Source organism: Mustela nigripes, chromosome 2 (genome assembly GCF_022355385.1).
Source record: "Mustela nigripes isolate SB6536 chromosome 2, MUSNIG.SB6536, whole genome shotgun sequence".
Classification (NCBI taxonomy): domain Eukaryota; kingdom Metazoa; phylum Chordata; class Mammalia; order Carnivora; family Mustelidae; genus Mustela; species Mustela nigripes.
Window position 1 is genome coordinate 22,463,956 of NC_081558.1, and position 15,714 is coordinate 22,479,669.

At 44.6% G+C, this 15,714-nt stretch overlaps 1 protein-coding gene across 15 annotated transcripts in view; it reads left to right on the forward strand.

Moving 5' to 3' along the window:
• CACNA1D (calcium voltage-gated channel subunit alpha1 D) overlaps nt 1-15,714 on the forward strand; it is a 295,348-nt gene that overhangs the window by 146,003 nt on the left and 133,631 nt on the right. For all 15 annotated transcript variants that reach the window (XM_059389949.1, XM_059389962.1, XM_059389957.1 and 12 more), the window contains exons 5-7: nt 4,020-4,162; nt 8,581-8,733; nt 9,248-9,444. In XM_059389949.1, coding sequence (XP_059245932.1) covers nt 4,020-4,162; nt 8,581-8,733; nt 9,248-9,444 — 493 coding nt within the window. The remainder of the gene's footprint in view (nt 1-4,019; nt 4,163-8,580; nt 8,734-9,247; nt 9,445-15,714) is intronic.

The following is a 15,714-nucleotide window of genomic DNA, read 5'->3' on the forward strand; positions in this document are numbered from 1 at the left end:
AAGTAGACTTAAATAACAATGGAACATAATTAGGGATTCTAGAACTAGACCTATATGTATATAATCAATTTATTTTAGACAAAGTTGCCTTGTTTTAAGTGGGTTGAATTTGTTTCAGTGGGTTGAATTATAAGTTGTAGTACTAAATTGTAGTCCATTTTTAACAAATTGTACTGGAACAACTATTTATCCATATGAAAAAAAAAGGTGATCTTTATTCTTACCTTATAATATACACAAATATTGCCTTAAAATGGATCATAGACCTTTGTGTGAAAGCTGGAACTATATAATGTCTAGGGGAAGAGCTTTATGATCTTGGGAAAGGCAGAGCTGTGTTTTTTTGTTTGTTTGTTTGTTTGTTTGTTTGTTTGTTTTTTAAGGATCCAAAAAGCACCAGCCATAAAAGAAATAATTGAAATTTTGGAGCTTACCAAAATTTAAAATTTTTCTTCAAAAGATAGTGTAAAGAAAATAAAAAATTAAGGCACAGGTTAGGAAAAATATTCACAATACAGATAAATGACAAAGGACTTGTATTCAGAATATATGAAGAATTCTTATTACCCCTTAGTAAGAAGACAACCTAGTATATAAATGGACAAAAGATTCGAACAGATCTTCACAAAAGAGGATATGTAAATGGTTAACAGGCACCTGAAAAGATGTTCAACATCATTATAAATTAGAGAAGTGAAAATTAAAATCCCAGTGATATACTACATACCCACTAGCATTACTAAATATGGAAAGACTGACAGTACTAAATCTTAGCCAAGATATGGAGCAACTGGAACTCTCATACACTGCTTGTAGAAACAGAAAATGGTGTAGTCACTGTGGAAGAGTTTGCCAGCTTCTTACCATGTTAATCATACTCTAACCACAGGACCATATTACTCTTAGTTACTTACCAAGATAAATGAAAACACATGCTCACAGAGAGTTTATTCATAATGGAGAAAAACTGGAAATGACCCCGATATCACCTAACAGGTGAATGGATAGATTCATTGTGGTATATTCATACAATGGAATATCCCAACAATAAAAAGAAATGAACTGTGGATAGATGTAACAACTTTGAGAAGTCTCAAAAATGTGGTGAGCAAAAGAAGTTAAAAGAAGAACTTGTGTTGTATGATTTCATTTGTTAAAGATTCTGGAAAAGGAAAAAAAACAACCCATAGTGATAGACATCCAATCAGTGGATACCAAAGGCTGAGCCGAGAGGGAGATAATTGCACAGAGCTCTTAAAGAACTGGGAGATGGTGCAAATGTTCTCGATCTTGACTGTGGTGTTTGCACTTGGACTTCTACATTTGTTAAAATGCCTCTCATTGTACATTTTAAAAAGATAATATTTTATCATATATAAGTTGAGCTGTAATAAGGTTGACTTAAAAAGTGAAAAAATCACCTAGGAAACGAAAATAGGAATGGACTCATTGGCCTTTCTCATTAAATATGAAGAACTTGAGAAGATTATTTTTTTAATCCAAAATATGCACTAAATTATAGTCAAAGAGCGGAAGAAAAATTTAAAAAAGAAAAGTTATTAGGCCTTCATGTGAATCAAATTTCTACTCACTAAAGTTTCCAACTGCAGGCTGTATCTCAATCCAGTGGATTTTCCATTCCAAGCCAACTGTGACCTATTGCTTTTGTCAAGATTCCCAATAACAGAGACATTAAGGAAGTAACTGATACTTCTGAAATGTTAACGGTAATAGTGTGACCACATGAGGACTCAATGTGTCTACCAGAGCTGATGGTGTTCCCTGAATAGGAAAGTTTACTCCACTCACTTAATGTTTCAGTCAACATACATTTCAGGCTCACCACTTCAACTTTTGTGAAGAAGAACATGGGGCGCTCATGCTAGGGCTTCCAACTTGAGTCCGTTCAAGTAGCTCCTTGCCTTTTTCCTCTGCATTGGGGTAAACTTTATAACATTCTAGGATCAAACACTTTCTCTTCATGTCCTGAACTCTCCAGGTGTGTGGTCCTTTTTCTTGTTGGGGGTGGTGGGCCTGAGTGGTGAAGGGAGTAGAATCACAGAATATTAGACTGGGAAGGGCAGGGCTCTGGATCCTTTCATCCAGTTTTCTCCTTTTACAGAGGGGGAAACTGAGGCCTAGAGGAGGAGAGGAACTTTCCTAAAGCCTCCTAACTCTTAGGAATGGAAGCCAGCCCCAGCCCCTTCCACCCCTGGCTATCTGGAGAAGGCTACCAGCTTCCCTCTCTGGCTCAGGTTCCTCTGTAATGGGAGAGAGACATCATTCACCTGTTTTCAAGGGCATTGCTGAAGAACAAAGGGGTAAAAGGACCATGAAGTGCGCACTGTAAAACACAGACACTTGAAAGTGATCTTCATTCACCACCTGCATAAATTACTTTCCTAACCCTTTGGGATGAAAATTCCTGTGGCTGCCACATTTCAGAAGAGTTTGAGGTTTTTCTTTCTTCCTTGTTCTTTGTTTTTGTGAAGCTATGGACTTGTTTTGGAGGGGAGACTTTTAACTGGAGCCTTGCTGCAGAGGTTTACAGTAATTAAAAAAAAAAAAAAAAACGATTCTAATGAGAGAAACCAGTCATAAATTTGATCTGTTTCCCCAGTCATAACTAGAGAGAGCCCACCATCTGAAGGTCGGAAAGGATAGAGGTTTGATTTATCCCTCCCCGCGGGTGCCACCCCCTCTGCCCCCACCTAGGTTCACTGCTAATTGCTACAGTGTTGTTAAAACACATGGCTGGTCTTTAAGGGCCCCAGAATGATAGGACTATGCCTGATCAGGACTGTAATCAGACCACCCTGTATTTTATGGACTTCGTGTCTTGGCGGTCCAGAGGAATGCCAGTGAGGGCAGAGTTTCTGCTTCAGCTCCTAATTAAACTTCAGAAACCTTTTCTTTGTTGCTGGGCCAGTCATCCCCACAATCTGATTGGCCAGAGTTGATTCTATTTGAAATGGGCAAATTTAGATTTATTCTGAAAAACAAGCAATAATTCCAAAGAGTAAATGTTTATTTGAAAGAGCAAAAGTAACTGTCAAGTGAGCAGATTGTCTGAAAATAGCTTTATCCAAAAAACCTTTGGAGAGTAGGAAAAAATGTGTCGTGGCTGCCAGATACAATATTAGACACATTTCAAAAGAGAAAATGATGATATTAATCCCTTACCTTGGGTTACTGCTTTTGGCCTTTGCAGAACTCCTCAGTATCTGTGATTTATATCATTCCTTGAACATCCCTGTGTGGGTAGAGGGCTGTGTGTGTGTGTGTGTGTGAGAGAGAGAGAGAGAGAAATCTTGATTAAGATTTGAGACTTTGAAGTCAATGTTCACTCACCCATTCATTTACTCCTCAGATATTTCTCGAGCATCTTCTGTGTTGAGTTCTAGGCACTAGGCTTGAACAGACTAAACAGCAAATGAACTACACAGACTAAAAGTCCCTGCTCTCATGGGACCTGGATCCTGAGAGGGCCAACCCATCTGGATTCATACATTAGTTCTACACTAATAGTGTGACCGTGGGCAAGTTACTTGTTCTCATCAAGTGTGTTTCCTCACATGTAGATAATAAGAATCTCTACTGCATCATACTTTCTAAGGACTGGGATGGTCCATTTAAAGTGTTCGGCACATAGCAAATGTGTGTATAGAAGGTGGCCGCCATGTTGGTTTTCCTGGCGACTTCTGTTCCAGGGAATCCACCTATGGTGATTGGCTCCCTGGTGAGTCTCCTCTTCACTGGGACCGGACTTGCTCAGGGATGCTCTGTTGGCAGGAAAACAGCTGAGATCGGTCCTTGTCCTTGGTCATGTCAGAGGTAGGGGGTGGCTTTTGGGATTCACAGCCTGATTTGTGCCTTTGCCCTGCTTCCCCTTTGCATAGGCAGCAGCCCCACAGAATTAGTCCTTGTGCAGAAATAACTACTACTATTATCCTCCTGGGTTCCTTCCCTGGGTGACAGCCTCTAATGTTTCTTCCTTTCTTCTTTTTTTTTTTTTTCAGATTGTTTAGTGTAATTCTGGAACAATTAACCAAAGAAACAGAAGGCGGTAACCACTCCAGTGGCAAGTCAGGAGGCTTCGACGTCAAAGCCCTCCGCGCCTTTCGGGTGTTACGACCACTTCGACTAGTATCAGGAGTGCCCAGTAAGCACGTCTTGTTTCCTAAAGCCAGGAGTTGGTTGACTTGGTTTTACTTCTGGGTGGGGCTCAGGATCCGTGAGCGGAGGGCTGTCAGGTGAGTTGCCAAGGGCCACCCAGACGACCCCGGAGGACTTCACGGCTCATAGCACGCTTCTGCTTGTGTGGTCCCTTTGGACCCCGTGAGGGCCCTGAGAAGGCGCTGGGAGTGATTGTCGTCTTCCCGATTTTGTGGGAGAATCTCCTCTTACAGAGACACTGAGCGAGCGGTGACACAAGGCCTTGAGGCCAGGCCTCCTGATTCCAAGCTACTTTCCCTTCTTGGACACCTCGCGGCCACCACCGCCTCCTGCTCCCAGGCCGGCCTCTCTGAAAGTGGTGGCTTATGCAGAGACACCAAGTGAGGGGGTTGGAGGGCTCCCAACAGACTGGCTTTCTTCAGCGTGAGCAGCAACAGGGGGCTGGACTCTTGGAACATCTGCTTAGCATGTCTGGCTCTGGGGGAAGAGGTGGATGCTTCCGGGTCCTCCCTGCATGTTAGGGGAGGGTTGGACCTGCTTGCATGTGGTTTGGAGGACCGAACGAGATGATGCGCAAGAGCCCCCACAGCACGAGGTCTGAAGCATAGAGGTGGCCCTTCATGGTGAGGGATGCTGTTTTCCTCCACGAGGCTGTGATACTTCTGTGTGCCAGACCCTAGTTTGCTTTTTGCTTCAGACATCTGGGCCAGGTTGAGTGCTGCCCAAGCTGGGACAGAAGCTGTCTGTGCTCTGGCCTGTAGCTTTAAGGTGCTTCTGTTCCCCTAAGGACCATGGAGTGTGCTTCACTGGCCTCTGTCCCTGATGGGACAGCCCTGGTGGGGACTTGAGGGTAGAAATCTTAGCACCTCTCCAAGGGCTGTGGTGACAGCTGCCTCCTCCAGCTGGAGGAAGGATACGGGACCATAGGGTGTGCCTGTTTTCACGACTCATAAAGCCATCAAAAGAGCACAGATCATGTTATTTTCGCCTCTCCAGGAGTTCTTCATGAAATTTTATTAAACCTGTTGGCACTCGGGACACACCAAAAATTCTCTGGAAAAAAAAAAAAAAGGTTTCCAAATTTAACATTTTAAAATGTAGGAAGTGGTGTTTTATGTGTACTTGTTTTTCCAGATGGTTCATTTATTTTCATTGAAAAAGATCAGCACAAGTCAAAACCACAGAGCTGTCTGGAAGCAATTGAGAAAAATAGAAATACCTTGGAAATGACTGGTTTTGTTATGTGGAACATGATGAAATGCGAAGTCCAACGCGCAAGCCTGTTCTATCAGATTTAATTGTTATAGCCTAATCTAATGTCAAAGTAACCACGACAGCCTTTGTCCCCCCCCCCTCCCAAGAGCAAAGGACAGCCTGTTTGCAGCGCCTGTTGTAAGGGATGAGCGGGTACTATGGCTTCGTACGTGCAGGTCTGGTCGGGGAAGCTTCCTGAACTCACAGATCATTGCGATGGCTTCCCTGTTGCGTGAGGTTTTCTCGAAATGGCTAGGTTAGGGTGCTCTTCGGGACAGGTTTTTTTTTTTTTTTTTTTTAAATTAAGATTTTATTTATTTGACAGAGATCACTTGGTTTTACTTCTGGGTGGGGAAGCAGGCTCCCCGCTGAGCAGAGAGCCCGATTCGGGGCTTGATCCCAGGAGAGATCTAGAGATCATGACCTGAGCCGAAGACAGAGGCTTAACCCACTGAGCCACCCAGGCGCCCCCAGAACAGGTTTTAAACCAATTTCTTCCTTTTCTCCCTTGTACCGTGATGGAGCTCTCTCGCATCACACGTTCCCAGAGGTCAGCAGGGAGAAATAGGGACCTGAGTCCAGTTGAGGACTTTTCAGCCCACAGTTATTATTAATTCCCCTCGTAGAGAACACCCACGTCTCTCATCAGCCCCAACTGGGCCAGGGGTTCTGGGTCATGATGTTTTCCGTGCTGGTTGGCAACTGGGGTCTAGTGATGTATTACTAAGAACGCTGAAATTGTTAAAAATGCCAGGGAAGGTGTGACAGTTTACACTTAAACCTGGGAATCGTCTTGTGCCTTCCCCAGAGCATTCAGACTTCCGTAGAAGACACGATTCTGGGCGGGTCTGTGAATACATATTCATTCGTTGGGAGGTAACTGTGTATCGTAAAAGAGAGTGCCCCAGACGTTTGTGGAGTTCTTAACCACCCACACTCAGATGATGAATATGTCCCGGAGTCCTGGACCATCAGATGGGAAAGAACCCTACAGACCTTCCGTGGGCATCATCTCTTAGACGAGGAAGCCAAGGGCTGTGGAGGGCTAGCAGCTGGTGCAGATTCTCACAGCCAGTGGCTGGCCGAGTGAGGATAGACACACGCTGTCCTGGTTCCTGGCCTAGTTGTCTTTCCCTTCCACACCACCATCTCCGGAGCTAGAGTCCCTGGAGCTCTACTGTCCACGCTGAAAACGCACCAAGGAGCCTAATGTCAGGAAAGTCTACACCTCCACATTAAGATACACCCCGTTGGCTCATAAATTTGGCCAATCTGAAATACAGTAGATACAATGAATGAAGGAACATGTTCATGAAACACACAGCGCACTACCATGGAATTTCCAAAGAATTTAGAATGAATACTAGAAGAGAAATCACCAAATGGGGATTTTTGAATGGCCCATCCTTGTCTTGAAACACAAAACCAAAACATTAGAGTACATTAGAGCAGTTACTTCTTTTCCTCTAATGTCTGATACAAAAGGGGAAAATGTCAAAAACCATCCTTGGAATCTTTTTCTTTTTCTTTTTTTTTTCCCCTAAAACCAATTGAACGTTTAAATATCTGAAGGTGATACGTAGGATTTGGGTAGTAATGAGGGTCTTGGAAAAGACGGGCTCTTCCTGAGTCTGAAACCTCTTCCCGGTTTTCCCTCCCCACCGCCTGCCTCTCTTTCCATGAGCTTGCCATCACCGTCGACTCTCGTCACTGTAGTCAATGACTATTCTCTCGGCTCGGTGTGCTCTGACTTCTTTCTTACTCCTAGTGTCTTGCTGCTCACACGCCTTCCTTCTTTGAGTATGTGTTGGGGGAATGAGAAGATACTGTAGAAGAGTGGTGTGAAGGAGGAGAGATGGCAGGGAGCGAGAAGGGAAGTCGGGGAAGGACGGGAGAGCAGGAACAGCGCAGAGCCGCAGCTGCGCTCCCCGGCTGGGGGAAGAGCATGGATGCTCCACCAGGAGTCCGGAAGCCTGGCCGCGCTGCGGGTTCCGGTTTCTTTGCGACCCTCGGTCTGCAGCCTCTGCCCACCTGCTTCTCACCTCAGTGTTGCCTCACCGACCCTCTCTGCATGGTCTTACTCCTAACATCCCTCCCTATGGCCCTGAGTGTTGCTCTTTACAGGACTTCTGGGTGTCCGTGCTCCAACCTTGGCTCTCAAGTCTACATCCCAGCTGTGTGACACCTCCCTCTTGATGCTGGGCCTGTGATCAGACTGGCCTGGTACAGAGCGGCTCTTGTCTCTCTTCCCTCCCTTGTTCCAGGGGGAGCCAACTTCGTACAGGCTTGTTTGGGTTAGGCACGGGGTTTTGCTGATGGGACTCAAGTCCAGCCTTGTAATCCGAATTTAATACCCAGAGCTACCTTCCTGCAATCTGCTTTTCTTTCCTGATCTTCTCTGCACCGTGTGACCACCAACCAAGGCTCATGGGCACCCGGTCTGCAGTGCCTAGCTCACCTCCGTGCTTCTGGTACTCTTGCCTCTGGCTGGAGTGGCCCCTCTCCCAGGCCCACCTGTGCAAATCCATCTTCTTCCACCTTGAGGCCTTGGCGAGAGGGAGCTGCTGCCCAGTCCTCTTCCTTATCAGAATTGATGTCTTTCGTCCACCCCTCTTTAATTTTCCCTGTTCAACTATAGCGTCTGTGTGCTACCCTAGGGCCATTTGTGTGTAAATCAGAATTACATGCAATTTACCTTCTAGAACATACCCTCTTTGAGAGAAGGCACTTTATGTAACACCTCGTCATACTCCCCAAAGCGCTGAACTTTCTACTTTCCACGTAGCAGCTGTTCAAGGAACTTGGTTGAATGGAGGAGCGAACATGTGAATGAATCATGTGACCCTGACCTTGGCCAGTCCAATCGCTCTCTGAGCCTTGGTCTTTCCATCTGTTGAGGGACGCAGTTGGATTAGATGGTCTTTTAGGTTCCTTTTTATCTTCTCTCACATCCAGGTTTCATGTTAATTTAATGTTAAATATTTCTTTGAATTTTACTACTGTGTGTTACGTGGAGCAGGCATCAAGGCATCAGGAATTTTATGTATATTTATATATGTGCGTGTACATGTAGATCTTTGTGTGTATATGTGTGTGTGTGTATCCTTGAAGCATCTCCGTGACTCACAGACTTATTTCTCTCTCTCCTAGGTTTACAAGTTGTCCTGAACTCCATTATAAAAGCCATGGTTCCCCTCCTTCACATAGCCCTTTTGGTATTATTTGTAATCATAATCTATGCTATTATAGGATTGGAACTTTTTATTGGAAAAATGCACAAAACATGTTTTTTTGCTGACACGGGTGAGTAAGGAAAACAGTAGCAACTTACCTTTAAAAAAAAAAAAAAAGTTAATTTTTCTTCCCAAAATAACTTCTTTGGTTTTGGGAAAATCTAAAACAAAATGGGAGGGAGGGGGGTGGAAGCCAAATATACCAGTAAAACCAGTAAGAACCAGCCAGTTTTCAGCGTGAATTGTGTTCAGAGTAAATCAGGAGTTTTATCTCCTTTTCTATTCTGATTTCCTATGTAATGCATCCTGGCAAATGAGATGAGATGTCCCCAGTAGTAGAACATGAATGGAATCACCACCATTGTTCTGTAGGGTCAGGGCAGAGGAGAGAGCCATGGACTCGAGAGCATATGCCACGGGGGCAGGGGTCTTTGAAGTGGACCTTGAGGGTCGGGGGGGAGGCATAGCATAGCAGAGCTGGGAGGCAGGTGTTCCAGGCTCTGCAAGGGCACTCAGCTTCCCCTGACTTTGGGTTCCCTGGTGTTCATGTCTGGAGTGGTGACTCCCACGTACTCTATTTGCAGATATCCTAGCCGAAGAGGACCCAGCTCCGTGTGCGTTCTCAGGGAATGGACGCCAGTGTGCCGCCAATGGCACGGAGTGTAGGAGTGGCTGGGTTGGCCCAAACGGAGGCATCACCAACTTTGATAACTTTGCCTTTGCCATGCTCACCGTGTTTCAGTGCATCACCATGGAGGGCTGGACAGACGTGCTCTACTGGGTAAGCAGCTGGAGGACAGTGTGTGTGGAATGTTCTTTTTTTGGATAAGAGTGTTCCATTCGTTAGAGTGAAAAGAAACCCTGGCAGTCCTTTCTTGGGAAGGGAAGCAGACCCTCTCCTCACTCAGTGAAACTCCTCTTTCTTCCTCAGGGCCCTAGTTTCTATTCCAGAAAGCCACTGTGTAATGTTGGCTGCCTCACTCCCCAGTACTGCCTGGGGACTTGCTGCAGAGTATGCCCACGAGTCCTAGCTTTCGAGGAACTCCCAAAGTCAGGGCTGTTCTAGATTAAACTCTTAGAGAGCCAGGGGTTATTTTCCAGGTTAAGAGGCTCCTGGACTTCCATGAGTTTTGTTTTTTCATTTTTTTTAAACATAAAGGTAGGTTCTCTGCCAGATCCTAAACAGAAGATAGGGAAAGTAAATTGGATCCCTTTTAGGCTTTCCATGAACTTAGTATAACTTTCAGGTCAAAATGGATTTTTCCCTTATTATAATTATTTCCCTTTTGCATCTTCAGCATTTCCCTAAATCAGCCCAGCGAGAGCCCCTACCTCTCTCTTCCTTTCTCTTTGGAGCTCTAGAAGTCTGGCAGAGAGGGTGGGAAAGGCACATAGGATTTCCAGGGCTGGTGGACCCATCCAACCAGCTATGAAAACAGATGCCCTTTCTATGGCTGAGGTCTGGGTCTTCTTGTTCCTGACAGAGCCAGAAGGGTTTGCTGTAAATGAAGAACTGTAGTATTTTAACAACTATTTCCCAGAGCTGAGTTTGTTTGTTTTCTCATTTATTTGGTAGAATTTGAAAAAGCTCACAGAAGCTTAGAAAGTAATTTCCATTGCACAGATTGTGGGGGAAAACAGCTGACATGCAGATTTTGAGCCTAAACCCAAGTTCAAATGGGATTAATCAGGATCCCAATAATGACTTGTTAAAAGGCAATTAGTAATAAAGTACTTCTTGAATGGGCAGTCTTTAGTTAGAAACTGAGCAGTAGCTTCTGGCAGTATCTAAATTTTAGACCATAAATGGGGTTCCATCTTCCTTTACAACTTCAGAGAACCTGACGCATGATGGTTATAAATAGGTTTTTGCTTCCCTTCCCCAGTGTGCACTATGCTTACAGGGTTGTAGAAGTTCTTATATAGTCACTGTTAGGCAAAGAAGATATGTTTTTATTTGCTTCCCCACAGCGTTAGTTTAGTTGTGTAGAAAGTTTTGAGTATCACCAACATGTATCTCGTTTCTCTCTCTTCCCTTCCTTTTTCTTACCATCCTATGAAAGAAAGTGTGTGTGTGTGTCTGTATGTATGTGGGTGTGCATGTCTGTTTTTTATATCCATAAGATAATGCCTTTCATAAAGAGGAAGAAGGAGGGAAATTGTATCGGATGAGCTAGGATCATGGCCATGGCAAGGCGACCTTCAAATTAGATAAAGGGTTCATTGTCAGCATTATCTTCAAAGATGCAAATCCTAGTTAGATTACTTGAGGTCTCAATCCCACTCTTGCCTGGAAGTTTCTGATACATAGAAAAGATTCCTCCAAATAGCACAAACTTTGAGCTCTGCCCCCTCCCCACCAAATGGGACAGAAACAATATTTTGATTTAAAAAAAAATCTGTGACTCCTCTCAGCTCTGCTGTTCTCTCTGTTGTCAGAGTGAATTGTCCACTGCTGATCAAACGTGCCTGACTAATACACAATTTTATACTTTGTTAATTCTGGCACATGGGTTCTCACACGACAATTTTCCTGTTGTCAAGCAAGCAAGAACTGTGGGTATGTGATTAAAGGAGAGAAAACTCCATGCACCCATAAACAAAAGTTCTCATTGCTTTTTCCTCAGAACATTTAAGTATCACCTAGGATTGTATCATTATTATCTCTAGTGTTAATATGACAATCACAGAGTTAATAATTTGACAATATAATAATTATATTCTGGGTGAATTACAGGGCATCTTTATTCTGATGGAGATTCTCAAGAAATTTATCAACGTTTTCCCAGTCTATATCCCTTTCTTAGAAAGCCTGGGATTTTGTGTAGAGAAACCACTATCCCTAGGATCCTATAGCTAGGGACTTGGGTTCTTGATCTAGAACAGGGATCTATAGACCTATAAGGGGCCAGATAGTAACTATATTTGGCCTTGCAGACCATAATATATTTGTAACAATGACACCGTTCTGCCTTCTGTCTCCCCATGTGACTCAGAAGCGGGTACAGATAACACATAAACAAATGGTTGTGGCTCTGTTCAATTAAAATTTCATTTCTGGACACTGAACTTTGAACTTTGTAGAACATTTATGTGTCTTAAAAGAGTCTTTTGATTCCCCTCCCAACTATTCAAAAATGAAAGAGCTATTTTTAGCTCAAGGGCTGTGCAAAGGCAGGTGATGGGCTAGGATTGGCTCACAGGTCATAGTTTGGTGACCCCTCCTCCAGAATGGAACCCAGCACTCTTTCCTTGGGGGTCTCCACTGTCAGAGGTTTGTGAATCATTCTAGAATGCAAGAGGGCAGCTGAGTGATCTCCCATACAGTTCACAAAGATCTTATCCTCTGAAACACATCAGGTTGTTTTTAATTATGTGTTGATTACATTTAACTCATCAGGGAGATAGACAAGAGCCAAGACACCAAACATTCTTAATATTTAATGGGCCATGGTCAGGTGGAAGATACACAGCTGTGTTCCAGAACAGACCTCCCTTGACCAGCGTAGTTCCTGGCACAGAGCAGGTGCTCAGCAAACACTGGTTATTCCTGCTCTTCCTGGTACAATCCCCTTGCCTCAGTGTAGAGGGGCCATGTTTGGATATCAATTTTTTTTTAAGATTTATTTGACAAATTTATTTGACAGAGACACAGCAAGAGAAGGAACACAAAGAGGAGGAGTGAGAGAGGGAGAAGCAGACTTCACACTGAGCAGGGAGCCCAATGCAGGGCTCAGTCCTAGGACCGTGGGGTCATGACCTGAGCTGAAGGGGGACGCTTAATGACTGAGCCACCCAGGTGCCCCAAAATATCAATTTTTCGTACAACTAGAATATAAAGGGAACATCTTGAGAGAGAACTAAGGAGATTAGTTTGTAGATATTGATTGAGAGTGAGTTTCTCAATCCTTTAGGTGTTTGTATATGGCTGACAGAGTCTTTGCCAGGGATTACTTCCCATCTTGTCAAGATTACATTCAGTCAGTCAGTGTTCTCAAGCTCACTGATGCCTGACTCTCAAGAATTTCTTGCAAAGAGACGGCTGGGTCTTGAGAAAAAGGCGGGTGGGTCTAATATGCAGGAAGACATACTTAGAACACTTTGGATATGTGGGAGTGGGATTAACCATTTCTGGTGGGGGGAAGGGGTCCTTCTACAACTCTTTTATAAGCACTCCATAAGCATAATTACACTGTCATCTGACCCACACTTATTTGTTGTCTACGGAGGCAGCAGGGTGTAGGGCAGGGGAAGAGCATGAAGGCTGGATAGGGCTGAGTGCGTAACCTTGGGTAGGTCATCACAGCTCTCTGGGCTTTAATTTTCTTGTCTGCAGGATGCACAGTTAGACTCCATGATCCAATTCTTCAATTCAGAGGAAATTTTTTTAACGGTAGGAAATTAAAAGAGGGTGGTTTTAGGAGAGTGCTACCATATGTAAATCACCCATGACCTTTTGCTTTTGCACCAAGCTCTTTCCTCCGAGAACACACCTCTGGAGGGGCGGGCTGCCAGACTCCAGCAGGAAGTTCTCATGGTCAAACTGACCACCTGGGTAATTCCTCTCTTGTTGGCTGAGGGCATCCCTTTCTCTTATTCCTTCCTTAAGGGGAGCCACCACCAGTATACCAGGTTCCCAGTAGTGTTTTCACCACTTAGGGGGAAAAAAAGCCTTAGGTTGGTCTTTAATTGGAGATAAGATTGTGCATCTCAGCCTTTGAAACAAAGGGAAAAACATAAACTAAAAAGAATCTTGTTTTCTAGGCACCAGGTGACCCCATATGATGACTTTGATGTGAATCTTTTAAGAATGAGTCTAAACTGAAATCCTTCAGCTCATGCTGAGTTTTCCCTTGTTGATAAACCTGTGCAGACAAAACCTCCAGCAGAGTCTCTATTGTCATTTGTGTATTTTGGGGAATAGCTTGCTAGTTCTGACTCGTCCTGTGTATATGGTAAGGTCCGAGAAATGCTAGCCTCTTGAGAAGAGACGTGGGTTGAGAAGATTGAGTTTTGGAGAAAGACTGGCCCTTGGAGCTTCAGTTTTGTTTGTCTTCCCCCACCTTCTGGAGAGTTCGAGACCACCTTCCCTGGCCTTCCCTCCAGCCCCCAGCTGTCATTCCAGTTGGTATTTCTGCTCCAAGGAAATGCAAGTCTGTCCAACACCTACTCGTAAGATGTTAAAAGCTTCTTTAATTAAAAAAAAAAAAGTGCCCTCCTAAGTGTAACAGACCGCCGTTCCTAGAACATTCGCTGGAACAGCAAACGGAGATCTGACTGAGCATGGGTAAAGCAGTAGGCCTGGCCGCTGACCAGCCCTCTTTCACCTCATCCCAGCCAGCCGACAGCTGGCGCCAGCCCTCCCAGGGCGGGCCTCCAGCGCCCGAGGTGTACAAGAGGGAGGTCTCCTGATGAGAGTCCCGGACTTTGCCCTTCCTTCCCTCGCCCCGCAAGCATGCTCTCCCCTTTTGCCTGCACTGCTCCAACCCAGAGGAAACAGGCTCAGGGAGGTCTCCGTGGAAGGTCCGGACTCCAGGTGGGGCTCCGGCCACCACGCCGGGCAGCCTGGTTCCTCTGCTCCACACACGGCTTTTTAAAATAAGTTTAGCGGTGTCGTGGCTTTGGAAGAATTACCCTCTGCCTTCCTGCTGAAATTAGTTTATCCAGCTGAATTAGATCAACAATTGCAGCCACGGCCCGGGTTCATTCATTACTCTAATTGCCAATGTGAGATGTGCAGACTGATAGGAGTTCTATTAAGCACATCAATTTTCATGTGGCCAAACAGGTGTTTCATAAGGGATTTAATGCCCTCTCCCTAGACTTCAGCAACAGATGTTAGGTCTTTTTTTCTTTCTTTTTTTTTTTTTTTTAAATGTTCTCTTTTCCTGTTTGGCTTCTGCATGAGGCAAACATAGTGAAACGCATGCACTTCATTCTTTAAAGCTAAAACTAAAATCAGGAGACAGGTAAAATGGGAGAAAATCCCATGCTTCGAGGTCGAAGGGGCTTGCACCTGCAAGGCAAGAACCATGACTCTCACAGACCACATACAGTTCTGTTGGGCAAGATTCTGGGTGCTCAGCAACGTCAGGCCTGCGGTCTTTCATTCTGTCCCTGGACTGGTCCTGAACACCTCCTTCCTGGGAGAAGTGTTTGCCTAATTTAACACAGACCTGTGCTGCTGGAAAGTTCCATCTCCAGCCATGAACCTTGAAGCACCTGTTTGCTCCTGCATGAGAGCTATTCATGACCAAACCTCCCTGATGAGGGTCTGCCACGGAGTCCACCTCTGACTGGGATACTCAAGATTGTTCCAGAAGTAGTGGCACAGGTTTTCTCCGGACTAGCCCTCTTTCACCTCATCCCGGTCAGCTCACAGCTAAAGCCAGCTCTCCTAGGGTGGGTTGTCTATGTCAAAGGTAGGTGTGGGGGATAAGCACGTCTTTCTTTTTCCTGGTCCTTCCTTAGGTGCAGTTGGCAAAAATCTCATTCCCCAAAGCATCTTTGAGTATATGTCAGCTAGTCGACTTCTGAACACTTTCCTCTTTGTGTTCATTGAGCCGTGCATGCCCTCACTGAAGGTAGATAATCTAGCTTTTGGGTGGGTTAGGTTTCTTTGGATAGGCTGACTCCCAATAGAAATTTATTATTTTAAGATTTTTTTTTCTTTTTTTAGAGTCAGGTGTTACAAGTTTGTCTCTCAGACTCTCTAAGACTTTTCCACCATCACAAATTTTTAAAGCAGAAAGTTCTAACAACTTGGGTAGACTAGGAAATACTTCCCAGCTAAGCACTAGCTTAGAAGAGCTCGACCAAGATCTGTTCTGAAAATCCATGATCCAAGACTGTTTCCAGTGAGAAAGAGCCAGATCCCAGCTGATTTCCATGCCTATGTCAAAGTCTGCTATTATTTGCCCTGAAAGCTTTGATGACTCTACCTGGGCGTGTGTGCACGTGTGTGTGTGCGTGCGTGTATGTGTGTGTGTGTGTGTGTGTGTGTTGGGACTATATAATGAATGTGCCTTGGCTACTGTTGTCTCTGATCCAA